Source organism: Netta rufina (assembly GCF_964035555.1).
Source record: "Netta rufina genome assembly, chromosome: Z".
NCBI classification, from domain to species: domain Eukaryota; kingdom Metazoa; phylum Chordata; class Aves; order Anseriformes; family Anatidae; genus Netta; species Netta rufina.
In genome coordinates, this window is record NC_140126.1 from 34,085,792 (window position 1) to 34,101,936 (window position 16,145).

The 16,145-nt window shown below is 37.8% G+C and overlaps 1 protein-coding gene across 1 annotated transcript in view; it reads right to left on the reverse strand.

The window, feature by feature from the left end:
- Window positions 1-233: 233 nt before the first annotated feature.
- RORB (RAR related orphan receptor B) overlaps window positions 234-16,145 on the reverse strand; it is a gene marked incomplete at both ends in the record, with an annotated part of 38,496 nt that continues 22,584 nt past the window's right edge. Inside the window, 6 exons of the mRNA XM_084305565.1 lie at window positions 234-389; window positions 938-1,050; window positions 6,364-6,474; window positions 7,624-7,731; window positions 9,242-9,374; window positions 10,719-10,840. Of these exons, the coding sequence (XP_084161691.1) occupies window positions 234-389; window positions 938-1,050; window positions 6,364-6,474; window positions 7,624-7,731; window positions 9,242-9,374; window positions 10,719-10,840 (743 nt within the window). The remainder of the gene's footprint in view (window positions 390-937; window positions 1,051-6,363; window positions 6,475-7,623; window positions 7,732-9,241; window positions 9,375-10,718; window positions 10,841-16,145) is intronic.

The window sequence follows — 16,145 nt, forward strand, 5'->3', positions numbered from 1 at the left end:
AAAAAAAAAAAAAAGGAAAAAAAAAGTAAACAAAGAAAAGAGAAAAAGGACATCCCCACTCAGAGTTGCATATTTACATTCTTCAAACTGTAGCGGTGAAAAATAATTCTATTAAGTGCAGAACATTCCTAGTGTTGCAGTAGTGACACTTTTAATAAGTTCATTATGAAAACATTTCTTTTTGTCTTAACAGTGATGCATTCCATGACTATGTGAAAATTTTATTATCCCCTTCACTTGCAGCCAGTGGTTGAGTCTGGATTGAAAAGCTCCTTATATAAGGGAGGAAACAGTGTGTTCACTATATCTGGATGAGACTGTTTAAATACCTGTAGTTTCTCTCCGTGCAAGTTGCAAAGTGCAGTAATGGTTGGTATCTTGGCTATTAACTGTGAGACATTAAAATAAGAAGAAAAGGAACAGGGAGGAAATAAATTTAGTATAAATTACAGTTTCCAGAGTGAACTAATATAGTATCTTTTTGGTTAACTGGATGCAATATCCTGAACTGTATCAAAACTACCTACCCAGACCTTGTATAAGACCACTGTTCAAGTACCGTTAAAGGCTAAAAGCAATTGTCCTGGAAACTTGAGAGAAGTGCCAAAACAAAAAGTTTTGTTAAAGTTCCTTTAACAAGGAACCTTCTCTAGGGGTATTTTTGTTAAAGTGGTCCCACTCTTTCTAGGATACCAAATAAAGTAATTAATGGATAGAACAAAATATGAACTAAGAGGAAAGACAACACCAAGAAGAAGAGTGCAACAGCAATGCTTACTGTTGAATTACAGCAATGAAAGCATTTAGTGTGATGATTTTAATGTATATTAATGCATATTAATGTATATAATGTATATTAATGTATAGTAATGGAGAAGTGGCTACAAAAAAAGACACATGACTGAGGAGTGCTTGGCTCCTTGTTTTAACAATTTACCTTTGTCAAAGTCTCATCATCAAGATGGTTCTTCTGGATCACATGCTGAAGTGCAAAGTATATTTTTTCCTGAAGCTTCTGGACCTTCCTTGGCTCTATTAACCAGGCTCTGTCTAAGAAAAAGGAAGGGAAGAGATAAGGCCAAGAAAAGCACAGATGTGGTACATGCTCATGGATGAACTCAGTGTCCCATGCTGGCAAGCATTCACAGCAATCATAATTCTCATGAGGAAGGACTGCATGATAATTAAAACATGGTTTCAGAAGCAAAGTATCTTAATCCATTAAAGGATCACTGGAGAGATTAATTAACACATTCTGAGTATACAGCAACACAATATTGGCTCTGCATTTGTTTGTGTGAACCAGCATGTTAGAGGGAAAAATGGGAGTAGAAATGAAATAAGATCCAAGCATTTTATTATACTTTGCTGGTAGTCACTGCTCTAACTTCGTATTGATTAGGTAAAAAAGATGTCATGTCATCTTAGTGTCTTAGTACATAAAGAATAAGCATATTAATCAAACCAGTCACATATTTGAAAATAATATAATTATCAAAAACAAAACAAAACAAAACAAAATGTATCTCGTTATTTATTAGGCTAACTTTATGAGACCAAATATTATATTCTGTATAAAAAAATCCTCCTTCAAAAGAATTTATTTAATAATGCAAAGAATTATGAGCTCTTGCAAAATCTTGAAGTGCAAATTTCTCATTATTTAAAAATATTCTCTTTTTAAACAACACAAAATAAAGATTATATGGCAGAATAACAATTACAGTTGTTTGGACTTGTACTGATCTCAAATCCCAAGCGTAGGAGATTAAAAAGAAAATCTATATTCTGTCAAGTCATAGCTTCTGGAAACAACCATACACAAAGTGAAGTAGCAGACCCCAAGACAATCTCCAAATGACTAATACTCTGTGTTCATAGAATCATAGAATCATAGAATAACCCGAGTTAGAAGGGACCCACTAGGATCATTGAGTCCAACTCCTGGCACCACATAGGTCTACCCAAAAATTCAGACCACATGACTAAGAGCACAGTCCAAACACTTCTTAAACTCTGGCAGGCTTGGTACCATGACTGTGTCTCTGGGGGGCCTGTTGCAGTGCGTGACAACTCTTTCAGTGAAGAAGCTCTTCCTGATACCCATTTACAGCACCTTCTGAGTTCCCATGCTGTAAATTTTTTTCTCCCTCTTTCACAATCCAGACTGATTCTTGGATCTATAGATTTTAGCTTTCCAGGAGGAAATAAGAAATTAAGTTTTGTCACAGGCACGAATCTTAATGTACAGGTGCATGAAAATCCTTCTCCTTTTCAGAGCTCTTCTCCATACCTCCCCCAGTTACTAAAATAATCCATAGAAAGAATGTAAATCAAGAGACTGGAGCTGAAGAGTATTTCAGCACAGAAGAAGCAGGATTCTGTCATTTGTCTGACTGTCTGTGGAGAATACTCTATGAAAAGTGACCTTCACCAAATGTTCTGAAAAGAGACAAAACTAAGCCTCTAAATACTTAGCAGATAATCAGAAAAAGAAAAAAAAAAAGAAAAGGTTAGGGATCATGATCCTGGGAGATAAGCCAATGGATTCTGTACCACCAGTGGCCATAGAAACAGAATTGGCCAAGGGAACACACAGTATCTACACAAATAAACACATAGGAATATTTGGACTTCACAGTTTAGCTCCAAAATTTATGCTGTTGCAAAAACATACCTTTCAATAGTGTTAAATCAATGCCTATTGTGGCAGACTGGAAGTAGAAAGAATTATGAGAGCAATCCTTGAAGATGTATCTTTCTGCCAAAAGAATGAGCTTAAAAAAAGACAGACTGTTGGACCACAAGCTTCATCATTTATCTGTCACAGAGCATGTTGTATATAATACAGTTCTTAAAATAATGACAAGAGCTAAGTGAAAATTTTACGATGGATATTAAGTTTGTCTCCCAAAATGTAGTTTCTACCAACTGAAAAACGTGCAAATTTTTGCAAGTTCCCCAGATACCTCTAATTATATTCTTAAAGTGTGGGAAAAAGTCAACAGATAAGTGGCTACCCATATGAGAAGCACTTTTTCAACTCTTTCAGTGCTTTTCCTTCTGGGTTTTGGCAGCATCTGTATAAGAAAACTTGAAGATGAACACTTGTCAAAGGAAGTGGATGTGTCAATAAATTAGTGGGTTGAATTACTGGTGAACCAGTGCTTTATTTGTTTACTTATGTTTGCAAGATAAAACACTTTATGGTGAAGAAAGTGGAACACATGGATTATTTCACTCTTCATTCATTCTCTGTTGCTTATTATATTTGAAAGAAAATAAATGGCAATTTTCAATGTCAATTCAATGTGTACTGATTTTTCTTGCCTCCCCATTCACAAACTTAGCAGCCCAGCTGAAATGAGAATTATTTACACAGCTCAAACTTGCAGTCATTCTAACAAAGAGAGATTGCCTTCACACTTGCACATGATGCTTCAGCCCATTGTGTCATTTCTTGTTCAGTGACTAAAGATACAGATGCTTGCAGACTACAGCAAGAAATATTTAACAAGCATCACTTTTACTTTTTTTTTTTTGGTTAAAAGAATAGGAGACATTGCATGTCAACTTGGACATGAAATGAGAAACTGCAGATTATTGAGGTATTTCATCAAGTACAACCAGTTTCAAACCTCAAGCTTGATTATGGTGAAAAAAACTTTGAATTACCTCCACTTATTTGTGTTACTTAGCAGAAGCTGCTATTCAAAAGACACCCAACTTTGACTAAAATGTTTTACTAGAATTAATGGAGAAATTTTACAACACATGCCTGCAATACCGCTGGCTCAAAGCCAGTGCTGAGTTGCTGGCTTTTTCAAACACTTAGTACAGCTGCAGATGTTTTAGAAGTAGAAATGAGTGTCAGTGATCTGCTGACAGAATACATGAGATTTTGTTGCTTTCCAAAGTAAAGGGATGTATGAAGATCTGCAAACCTTTATCAGAATTTCGATTTCCATTGAATTCTTATCTATAGCTTCATAAATTACTTGATCAAAAGTCCATTAAAGTCAACAGGAAACTTTTAATTGCTTAAATAGTTTTTTTTTTTTTTTTTTTTTTTTTTTTTTTTTTTCCCCAGACCTAAGGTGTACAACACTCAGAGATGCTGGAAGATTTCTGTGACCAGATTTTGTTAAATAGGGCTATAAATTGTTCTCATTTCCAGGATTACCTGGGAGACAGTAATATAACTTCTTTTCAATTTATCTAGAAATTATGTAACTGAATTTCTTTCTCCATGTGAGATACCCCAATCTGATCCAAAGTGCTTTGAAGTCAGCTTCCAAATAATCTTATTGCTTTTGTCTGTTCAGGAAACACCCTAAATATTAAAAAGGTCAAATATTCAGCCATCCCCATCCTACTTTTCCTAGCTTTATAATATGAAGTCATCCTGAAATCATCTTCTGCTGTCTCTGTTAGTATATTACTGAGGAACTGTACAGCCTAGACTGCCACAGAATTTCCAGGTTGTCTTCAGCTTTGAATTGAGTCAGTCAGTTGACAGGTCACTAATGTTAAACAGGAACAAATGTTGCACATCTCTGTTATTCTCATAGGTTGGGTCTTTTTTGGGGAGAAAAGGGCTGGTGGAGAGGGACCCAATAAGGCACTGTGTCCCCTGTCCCAGAGGAAGCCAGGACATCTGTCACACAGGCAGCTTTCACACCCATGTACAACTAGGACATGGCTGAGGAACACATGGTAATGGGGGCTCTCTGGAGGGTCATCTTTGAAACATCCTGATCTCACATCTAGCAGGCACTAGTTCAAACCTTTCACCTCCGAGCAGATGACTGCAAGAAGTGCTCAAAGGAAAAATAGGAGTAGAGTGCTTTCAGGAGGTGTCATTAATGAGAACAAACATGTTGATACCATCTGTGCTAGTCTAATTCTGCCTAATGTGATTTCCACCACAGATGTGCAAGACGGCAAAGTGACCTAGAAGAAGTCCTTAGGGAACAGGCTGGAAAAATGATTAATGGTGGAATTTTTTGAAAAGGCCTTTCAAGGGGTTACTCTTAGTGGGAACTGGAGGTCTGCCACACCTGAGGAATGTTTAAAATACCACACTAAACTGAGTTTGTCTTTGTGGAGTTACGTGAATATATGAAAAGAAATATTTTGCCCCTGGAATTATCACTTCTCACATGGACATAAATTCAGACAGGAACTCATGCAGATTTTTACTACTCATGTTCTTATCCCCATAGAAAAACCCAGTCATAACTAGGGACCTGCTCAGGGTCGTGAGATCTGAGTTCACTGAAACTCCTAAGAGGACCATGCCTTATCTTGGGTACCATATTTCTCTGTATGTATGCTGGAGAAATGCCAGCTGGCACTTCTTGTCTGCACAATCTTGCTCCTTGTCTATTACCATTATTCTCAGCAACTATGTCTCCCTCAAGTTCCAGTCTAATGAGATGGTCTTTGACTCAAATAGCAAATCTTTGCCTATAGATTAAGTTCAGGTAGAGAACAATTGATTCCCCCCCCCACACACACACTTTCTTTTTCTTTCTTTCTTTCTTTCTTTCTTTCTTTCTTTCTTTCTTTCTTTCTTTCTTTCTTTCTTTCTTTCTTTCTTTCTTTCTTTCTTTCTTTCTTTCTTTCTTTCTTTCTTTCTTTCTTTCTTTCTTTCTTTCTTTCTTTCTTTTCTTTCTTCTCTTCCTTCCTTCCTTCCTTCCTTCCTTCCTTCCTTCCTTCCTTCCTTCCTTCCTTCCTTCCTTCCTTCCTTCCTTCCTTCCTTCCTTCCTTCCTTCCTTCCTTCCTTCCTTCCCTCCTTCCTTCCTTCCTTCCTTCCTTCCTTCCTTCCTTCCTTCCTTCCCTCCTTCCTTCCTTCCTTCCTTCCTTCCTTCCTTCCTTCCTTCCTTCCTTCCTTCCTTCCTTCCTTCCTTCCTTCCTTCCTTCCTTCCTCCCTTCCTCCCTTCCTCCCTTCCTCCCTTCCTCCCTTCCTCCCTTCCTCCCTTCCTCCCTTCCTCCCTTCCTCCCTTCCTCCCTTCCTCCCTTCCTTTCCTCCTTTCTTCCTAAATTATATATATAAATGGTATGTTACATAGTCTGCTTATCTGGATTTCTGTGATAGGGCCACCACATTTTTGATCTAGTTCCAACACGTGTAATTGTTGGCAGTCTAACCAAAATACTGGGAGTTGTATTTGACTAATATAGGTATTCTTCCATTGAGTAATACACAACTTGGTACATTTAATACACCTTAAACGGTTGTTCAAAAAAGTAGAAATAAAGGTGGACAAGGATGTTAAATACAGAATGAACAAACAAACAAATAAACTAAACAACAACAAAAAAAGAAGATTCATTCTGGTGTTTGGATTAAATAAATACCTGGTGATATCAGAACTGCAGATGAAAACAAGGCAATCTCCTCCTCAGTGAGCTGTAAGGAACATAAATTCTTTGCAAAGTCAAATGCTTCATTCACCAGATCATCAGAACCTACAGACCACAAAGGACAACATCAAGTTAGAAATGTATTAGCTTATATTTTTCCTTTTCATGTTTTTTGTTTTTTTTTTTTTTTTAAAAAAAAGCACAAATATCCCTACTTCTAAAACAACTACCTTTCATCAGCTATTAAAATTCTACTTGCTCTGAAAATCAGCTACTTCATGTATCACTTAATCACCCAAAGAAGCACAAAAATTATCAAGAATTAGGGGTATGACTTAGATGAACAACTTACAGAGATCTTAAAAAGGTGTTTTCTATTCCCAGCATGGAAAGAATTTTTATTTCTAATCAGACATAAAAACTAATGGGGGTGAATGACCAGTCCTAAATAACTTTCACTCATATTGTTTATTAATTAACAGTACAAAAATTTTTGAAAATTTGTGAAAATATCATAAGGACTAAAATACTTAAAACAGTGCAATTAACACACACATAAATGTTTATTCATGCAAGAAAGTGTTATATTTATTCATATGCAAAAAAAAATTATACCTATACAGTAATTTTTTGATATAAATTTTTGATATAAATTACTCTCCTTGAATGTGGTTCTGTTTGTGTCATTTTAAATTTGCTAATAATGTATCACTCTCGTTGACTGACAAAGGACACACATTTAGCTATTAATGTTTTAGGTAGCCTTTAATATTATGTCAAGAAATGAAGCAATTGCTTTCACATATGAATCTAAGTAAGCTTAAATGTTTTCAGCAATACAGTATTTTAGACAAGTCCCTTTGTATATTTTATTGTGGTTCATCATTTTAGTCCCCTCCTTGGTGTAATAAAGTGGCCTTCTGCAGGACACAATTAGTGGGAGGGATTTGATATGTCAAGTGTAACTGACCTGTGATGTTAAACCACGCAGCTTTCACCATGAACTCATGCTTTATCAAAGCTTTAGATGGAAGAGTATGTCTGATGTCTCTGTCTGATAAAACCCTCATAGTGCTCCTTTCCTTTAGAGAAAAACACCCACTACTGCTGGCAACATTTTCAGTTTGACTGTAGAGATTTGGATATTTGAGGTTCAACGTTACTAAGGTTTTCAATGTGTGTCAGTATTTTCAGAAAGATAAAATCTGCTGTTATTTAGCTCTATGTAATTGGTTGAAAAGAAGATCAACATACCCAAGGCTTTAAACATTTGCATCCCTCCATACTTTCCTTCAAACAAAACAGTATTGTTGAGTGGGTTGAAGGCACGGCACATTCTCACCAAAACAACTTCCAAGCAGCCTATAGAACACAAGAAGGAAGAAAAGTACCACACATTACTGCAAAACATCAGAATACAGGAAATTTCAAGAAAATATTTAGGAAGATATCAATCATTACAAACATCAACAGGCACAGAAAATCTTTGGAGCCACCTAGATGATCTCTCTCTGAATATGGGAAACAATAGTTCTGTCTGATTTGATTATAGAAGATGAGTAATTTTTGGGCCAGCCTCACCATATTTTCTTTAGGCTTATTTTCTTCTTGCAGCAAATTGGTAACATAGGCTTAATCTGAATTTAGACCTGGAAAAATGAATGGAATAATAATTTTAAGCACCCTCTAACTAAATCCAAGTTTCCTGTAAGAGAAACTCTGAATTTGAGGATTCTTTTACAAACATGTTTTAGATTAAAAGGTCCAGATTTTCTAACTTCTGCTTGGCATTAACAGCAAAACAGAAAATAAAACCTGATGTGTTTATACATGCTGAAGCTAAACAGAGTTGTCTAACTGTATAGTCAAGCGCAACTGTATCTTTTGCTTAAGGTACAATTGCATTGCTAGTTTTGTCCATCAAATGAAAGAAATGACATGGGATGCACTGTCATTTGGAAACGTTTCAAAGTTAGTGTGAACTTAAAAAAATAAAATAAAAATGTTGTTATATGTCTCTCTTTTTCCAGGGACCTGCTCTGCTTCCCTTCCCTTTTGCACTTCTGCTCACCACCTTGGCCAAGTCCCACACTGGCCACAGACAGCACTAACCACATTGACTTTCAGATGAAGTGAACAGCTTTCTGTTGAAAAAGGAAGCACTTCTTACGCTTTAACAAGCTGTCTCACACCTCACTTTGTCACATCATTTTGTCCTCCTGAGTTTAGCGCTGTTGTTGTATAGTCAGAACAAAACTTGTCATGATTCTTAAGGAGAACAGAAATTACCACGTCCCATCTCAGGGAAGGGACCTGTCCCTTTCCTTCCACCTTGCCCTTATGTACACACATGCACACCCAGACATGCACAGAGAGCATGGCCAGAGCATGCCACCATAATCCGCTCTCATTTAGTTCCAAACCAACTGGCGCCAGCAGGGATTTACTCTCCTGGGATTTACTCTCCTGCGCACTGGCTGGAGGGTATCTCTGTAGTCTCATTAAAAAGATTAGAAATGACCACAGAGGCATTTACTAATGACAAGTGGAGATTTTATGGGGTGGCAGATGACTGACTCGACCAGCTCAATTCACAGGGTCCTTCCACTATATGTCAGGTTGGAGACTGCAGTTGTTGCAATGACAATGTGTGTGTGTGTATTTAATAACCACAACTGACTGTAGAGGGAAGGGGATCAGAAGACAGTAACATGATCAGTGGGGAAAACTACAGAAGGGTTAATGCAGCTAATGAAATAGACTGAAAAGTAAGGTTCCATCAAAATTAAAATGACCTACAGAACAAGACAGCAGAGTACATTTCTAACGTACTGAGAGTTAAACCAGTCTCAAGCCTTTGGTATTTACCCACCTGACTTAAGGAGAAGAATTTGGTCATTCTGGCAGAGCTCCATGAAGCCTGTTATCCGCTTTGCAAACTCCACAACGTACTGGATAGCATGTGTGATTTGAATGGCACACTGTTGCCACAGAGCTTCTCTGGTCTTCCAGGAAAACACACATGGAAAAGCAAACCAATAAGTAATGGGCTTCGTCAGTGCATAGAGGACTTCAAGTGGCCTTGCAAGAAAGTCGTAGGACTGCCTCCCCAGTCAGAGCTAGTGGCATCTCTGCCTTTCAAGGTGCCTAACACTTTTTATTAGAATGTTGTTTTCACAAGTTGGTTGCCCAAGTAGTCTGAAATCTCTCTTTGCTTCTTCAGAGGGGGATAATGCATTGGCCAATATTAAAATATGATTTTAATGTTGAATTTTGTGCAGGAGAGACAGTCAGTGGCACCAACAATGTAAATAACCCAGGATATTCCAAGGGAGGAAGTGGTGCAGTGCTATTCAGTCATCTGACAGAATATTTTTACTAGTTTGAAACTTAAAAAAATAAATCATTATAGTATCATTGCAATCTGAATACTGACTACCTGAGATTTTTGTCTCCTTGAAAACTACTTTCCTTGTGCATGCAAGTTGTGCAAATGCAAACCAATGTTCTTGGGTTGCATACAATAACTGTGCAAGTTAGTGTGTTTTTATTCCTGTTATTTCTTCTTAGCCCCATGGCTTTCCTAGAACAAGAAGGAGTCTCTTTGGATTCTTGCATGATCAGTTAATCTGCCAATTGATATCTCATTGCAGAAACATTCTTAGTGATACAGGCACAAGAGGCACAAGGAGCATGGCTTGACCTGTTAACTGGGCTATATCTGAAGAGGTAAGAAATATTCTGAACATGATCTGAGAATCACAAAGGCAGAAAAAAAATCCCAACAAACATGTAATGAGACCATTTTTCCAGCCACTTTTGAACAACTTCACTTTAAAGAGTGTTTTCAATTCATCATTGTTTGTTATCTATAAGTGACAGATATTTACTTTACTCACAGTGAAAATATTTATTATTCAGATAAAAAAGGGCTGTGCTTCTAACAACTTTCAAAATGATAAGGAAACAAGTTAGGTTTTCTTATTTTCTGAAAACTCTTAAAAAAGAGAGGGTCCAATCCTGATCACATGATGATCAACTGAATTTCTGCATAATGATTAAATACGTTGTAACAAACACTGGATAGAAATCTGGATTCTGTGACCATGTCTGAGCTTTAACTTAAAAATTATCCCAACCTGCTAGTAAGCTACTCCTTCTATTTATGAAATGTCACTCTACTTTTAGTGACCAGGCTCCTGAAAGATATTTAAAAGCCTATTTTCACTTGTATGAAACTCATCAGCTTTCCTTGCCAAATATGTTACAATAACAATTATATTAACATTGTTATATTAACAATTTCAGTTCACAGGGAACAGAAGAAAAAGCATATTACAGGGTTGTACCTTGCTCTGATAAACTTTAATTTCTTCGTATGTGTGGGTCTGCCATGCTAGCTGGTGTAGTTCCTCCATTGTGTATTGGCATGTCTCCAAATGAGATTTAATGATATTCTGTGCAATTCGATCTGAGGGGAATAAAAAGTAGCTCATATGAAACACTCTGGTGAATAGTGAATTGCAATAGCAAAATGTTGAAAATATTAAGGTTTTTGGAAAATGCAGATTTTCAAAAAATAAAAATAAAAGTCTTTTCTTTCCAGTGATACGTTTATCTCACTCTCTTTTAAAATATTTCTGAAGACGTCTTCTGTGAAATATTTCAGTATTCAATCCAAAACCAAAGGATGCTTCATAAATTAAGAATGCTTTTGGATGTATATATGGAAATAACAATGGATCTTATGAAATTATTTTAATTCTTTCATTCTGTAAGTTATGATGATGATGACAATGATGACAATTACTATTATTATTATTAATGTGTTCAAATAAATGTTTGGAGACTCTGGTTTGCTGATCATTTCTGTTTACCCAAAGCCTGCACAGCTGCCCACACCTAGCTACTCAGTCCTGACATAGGCATTTGCATTACTTGGGGATTACTTACATCAGAGAAACAGGAAAATTGTCTCATTTTTCTCCAGTTAGGTTTTAGCTGAATTGATTTGTGAATTAGCAGAATGGACATGAACATGGAAACTGTTGCTAGCAAGGTGTGAAAGCTGCAATGAGCAGCCTGAGTTTTAGGAGGAGAGAGGCTGGGGAATAGCTCTCACACTGTAACAGCACATGATTAAGTTACATTAAAGTTATTCTGAAATCACAGCTTTAGACATTACTGCATAGCATGGAGTGCAGGATGCAAGGGGGAAGCATTCATTGCTGACCTGAGAAACCCATAAAATTAACAGTAAACTTCTCAAGGAAGCATTTGAAAGCCACTTGAATGGATTAAAAACATTCCCACCCCCCAAAAAAAATAAAATCCAACATGAATTCATTAGCACTGGAAGTTGAAATGTCTTGATAAAGCATGCTCTAGAAACGCGATCATTTCTTATCTTGCAGCTTTGAGACCTATATAGCTAATGTAGCTCAGTGCCTTATCCTGAAGACATTTTTTAAGCTAAATGCCATTTAAGCAAAGTAAAAGGTGGGAGAAAAAGAACAACCCTGATCTGAAATAGTCATTTCAAAGCCTGCACTTATCAGAAAACATGGGAAATAAAAAGAACTCAGAATGTCATCATTTACTCATCCACATCCTCAACACTTTCTTAGAGTGGGTGGATCTGTTGTTTTGGAGTCCCAAAATAAGACTGTTGCTTTGGCCAAACGTTATCTGAATTTAAAAACACCAGTAATAAGGAAAGCTGAAAAATGATTGTAAACATATATATGCTGTCTGCAATCACTACTATAGGAGTATGAATTAAAGGAGATTTTTCTATATTACTGTCACAGTTGATAAGCTGAGAGTTAATGGAAGGGTGCTGAAGAAAACACAAAAGAGTTACAAGTTTTTGTACAAAAAGAGAGTATTTTCTCTATTGAATCTTTAGATAATAATTTAACAGATAATGCTGCCTCTAGGTTTCCTGGTGGAAGAACTGACTAGTGTAAAGATAACTAAAAGTGTATATTAGTAAGTACAGGAATCTATCATTCTTCCATGGAAGCATACAAGTCTTACCCCATGGTAGTAAGTCAATGTTGTATTTTGTAGTAAAAACCTTACAGATAAATGGACATGTCAGAATAAATTGAACAATAATTAAAAAAAAATGTTGTATAAACACTATATTTCAGATTTTTACTCCTCATACTGTTCAATTTAATGTATATTTTGTATGGTGGACCAAGGGAAACCAGCTGATGTGATTTTTTTGGACTTCAGCAAGGCTTTTGACACGGTTTCCCATAGGATCCTACTGGACAAAATGTCCACCATACAGCTAAATAAAAACATCATACGATGGGTGAGCAATTGGCTAACGGGCAGGGCCCAAAGGGTTATGGTAAATGGGGCTGCGTCAGGCTGGCGGGCGGTCACCAGTGGGGTCCCTCAAGGCTCCATTTTAGGGCCGGTACTTTTCAATATTTTTATAAACGATCTGGATGTAGGAATAGAGGGTATTTTGAGCAAGTTTGCTGATGACACCAAACTTGGAGGAGTTGTGGACTCAAATGAGGGCGTAAAGGCCTTACAGAGGGATCTGGACAGGTTGGAGAGCTGGGCGATCACCAACCGCATGAAGTTCAATAAGAGCAAGTGCCGGGTCCTGCACCTGGGACGGGGAAACCCTGGCTGCATGTACAGACTGGGCGATGAGACGCTGGAGAGCAGCCTAGAAGAGAGGGATCTGGGGGTCGTGGTAGACAGCAAGTTGAATATGAGCCAGCAGTGTGCCCTGGCAGCCAGGAGGGCCAATCGTGTCCTGGGGTGCATCAAGCACGGCATCGCTAGTAGGTCAAGGGAGGTGATTGTCCCGCTCTACTCTGCGCTGGTGCGGCCTCACCTCGAGTACTGTGTGCAGTTCTGGGCACCACAGTATAAAAAGGACATGAAACTGTTGGAAAGTGTCCAGAGGAGGGCTACGAAGATGGTGAAAGGCCTTGAGGGGAAGACGTACGAGGAACGGCTGAGGTCACTGGGCCTGTTCAGCCTGGAGAAGAGGAGGCTGAGGGGAGACCTCATCACAGTCTACAACTTCCTCGTAAGGGGGTGTCGAGAGGCAGGAGACCTTTTCTCCATTAACACTAGTGACAGGACCCGCGGGAACGGGGTTAAGCTGAGGCAGGGGAAATTTAGGCTGGACGTCAGGAGGGGGTTCTTCACAGAGAGGGTGGTTGCACACTGGAACAGGCTCCCCAGGGAAGTGGTCACTGCACCGAGCCTGTCTGAATTTAAGAAGAGATTGGACTGTGCACTTAGGCACATGGTCTGAACTTTTGGGTAGACCTGTGCGGTGTCAAGAGTTGGACTTGATGATCCTTAAGGGTCCCTTCCAACTCAGGATATTCTATGATTCTATGATTCTATGATTCTATATTTAAAAAAAAATCAGCTTTCTGGAAAAATCATAAACTACAGTAAGTATGACTGTAGCAGTTTAGCTCAAGGTATAAATTTTGTATCTTATGTTCCAGAAAGTATTTAACCAGAAGGAACTGAAGTATGGTTAGAACATTTAAACCTTGTATCTAAAACACCAATTAAATAAATATAGTTTAAACTTGTATTACACATTCCCAATCTGAAAAGTGAAGAGTTTTGCTCTCTATAACTACTGAGTGGTCTTTCTGTTTCTTGTGCTTTCTAGCTCATCTCCCCTAGCCTCAGCATTTGTTACACTAGGCTGGAACTATTCATGTTCTTGACAAAAGAAAATACTTGCAATATCAAATACTTTATATGCAATATAAATACTGCGTGGCCAGATTTTGAATCAGATAAGGCTGGCCTGATTGTTGGCCCTATGTGAATCTGAAGATAAGATCCTTTCATTTCACTGACCTGGAAATGTATTTAATCATCAGTTCTATATCACTGCAAAGACTCCCAGCCCCAGTCTTTTTCCTACCATTTACATATTTAACTTAGGATCAAAGATCTGAGTAGCAATTCATGAACCTTCAAGGTATTGTAGGGATGGCATCCTGTGTTTTAGTTCTATACATTTTTTCCTTATGTACTTACGTTGAGCTGACAATAAAAAAACATTTAGATGTATGAAGGCCTAAGGCAATTGCAGCAAGCAGCAGTTCCAAATCCTGACATCCAAAGAGGAACCAGGTGCAAGAAAGATTTGAAACTCTTGGGCTGCAGGCTAGGCAAGGCTGAGTGCATGAAGGAAAGGGTATGCTGGGTCTCAGGGGAAGACGGGACTGTGTATTTTGTGTAAGCAGCAGAGGAGGCTGCTTGCTTACACTCAGTGCTGGAGTCTCTGGGAGGTGCTTTATGCAGATATAGCAGATACATGGGGTGTGCATTGCTGACATGGTTCAAAAAAACAAAAGATTTATAAGCTTATCTTGGCTTCTCAGAGGGTTCAGCAACAGAAGATGCAATGCAGGCAGAGCAAAGAATATTACTCTCAAAGGGATTTCAAAGAGCATAGCCTTCCCCCCCCCCCTCCTATTTTTTTTTCCCTATGCCATTTTCAGATCTGAGTTCTTTTCACTTATGTAAATCAGCACATATCTCTGCAAATCCCATGCAGAAAGAAGACCTTAAATCCTTGGGAATAATGTAATGACATCTAATGTAAACCTGTCCTGATATATGGCATGGGTATTGTGCGAAATCCAAAACATGACACATTACTAGGAGGAGACCTAGCAGCTCTTGAGTATTGTTGGCAACTGAGTTCATTCAAAGAATGGAACAGTGAGGAAGGAAAGCAGCTTTCTACAGAGAGCTGTTGCCTTAATGCAGAGGCCATGGCCTCAGCCCCCTGAAGGTACCCTTCTGGGGGAATAGTCAACAGATATGTCCCTCCTGTTCTCCAGACTAGAAGCTTCTACCACAGTTTCTCCACACAACAGGTCTTGACTTAAGTCAATTTTATTATTTTCATTTTCATTTCATTTTGTTGTCTGCCATCTTAAGGCAGAGTTTCCAAGGGTTCCCTCACACCAGGAAGCTGCACAGACACAACTATAACTAAGAATCCTTTTTGGTTGGGTTGCAAGGACTATGAAAGACAGCACGATTCTTGTGACCTCAATATGAACTATATTCCCCTTTAAAATGTTCTCAGTCTCCGTTTTACATAGATTACATCAGGTTTGCAACATTTGCTTTATGACAAGACAAGCAAAAGAGATGATGCTGATTCTTTATATTTGAGAATCAAAGTTTGAAGCATTTTCTTTTGCAAGGAACACCTGCAAGTGTTGAGTGAAAATTAATAACTTCAGCCAAAAGCAATCACTAAGCCTGCATGACAGTATACCATCAACATTAACAATAACTACAGTTGTAAACTGCATGATTATTGAAGCTTATTGCCATAATATGTAAACACAGATGTACACTAGGTGTTTTATTATTCCCCTTTTGTATGCATACTGGGTGTATTATATTAGGGTTCTATCTCCTCTCATGCAACATGATCACTTGATACTGAATGACACCCTTTAGGGATCTGAGAGCCACAGCATATCCTGGCAGACTGACTCTGGCTGGGAAACATGGACCACAGAAAATGTATTTCCCAGCATATATTGGAAGCATTTCCAATTTATTTTCCATTTATTTTAGTTATAAATTTGAAGAATTTTTAGTATTGTTATTCTGACTTTTTTTTTTTTTCATAGAAAACTGTCTATTTTTGTGCAAATACTGTGTTTCATTACAAAAAGTCTCCAGTAAGAAGTATTTGCTTCCCAGACTTGTAAGCTAGAAACAACATAGTCTATCAAGTA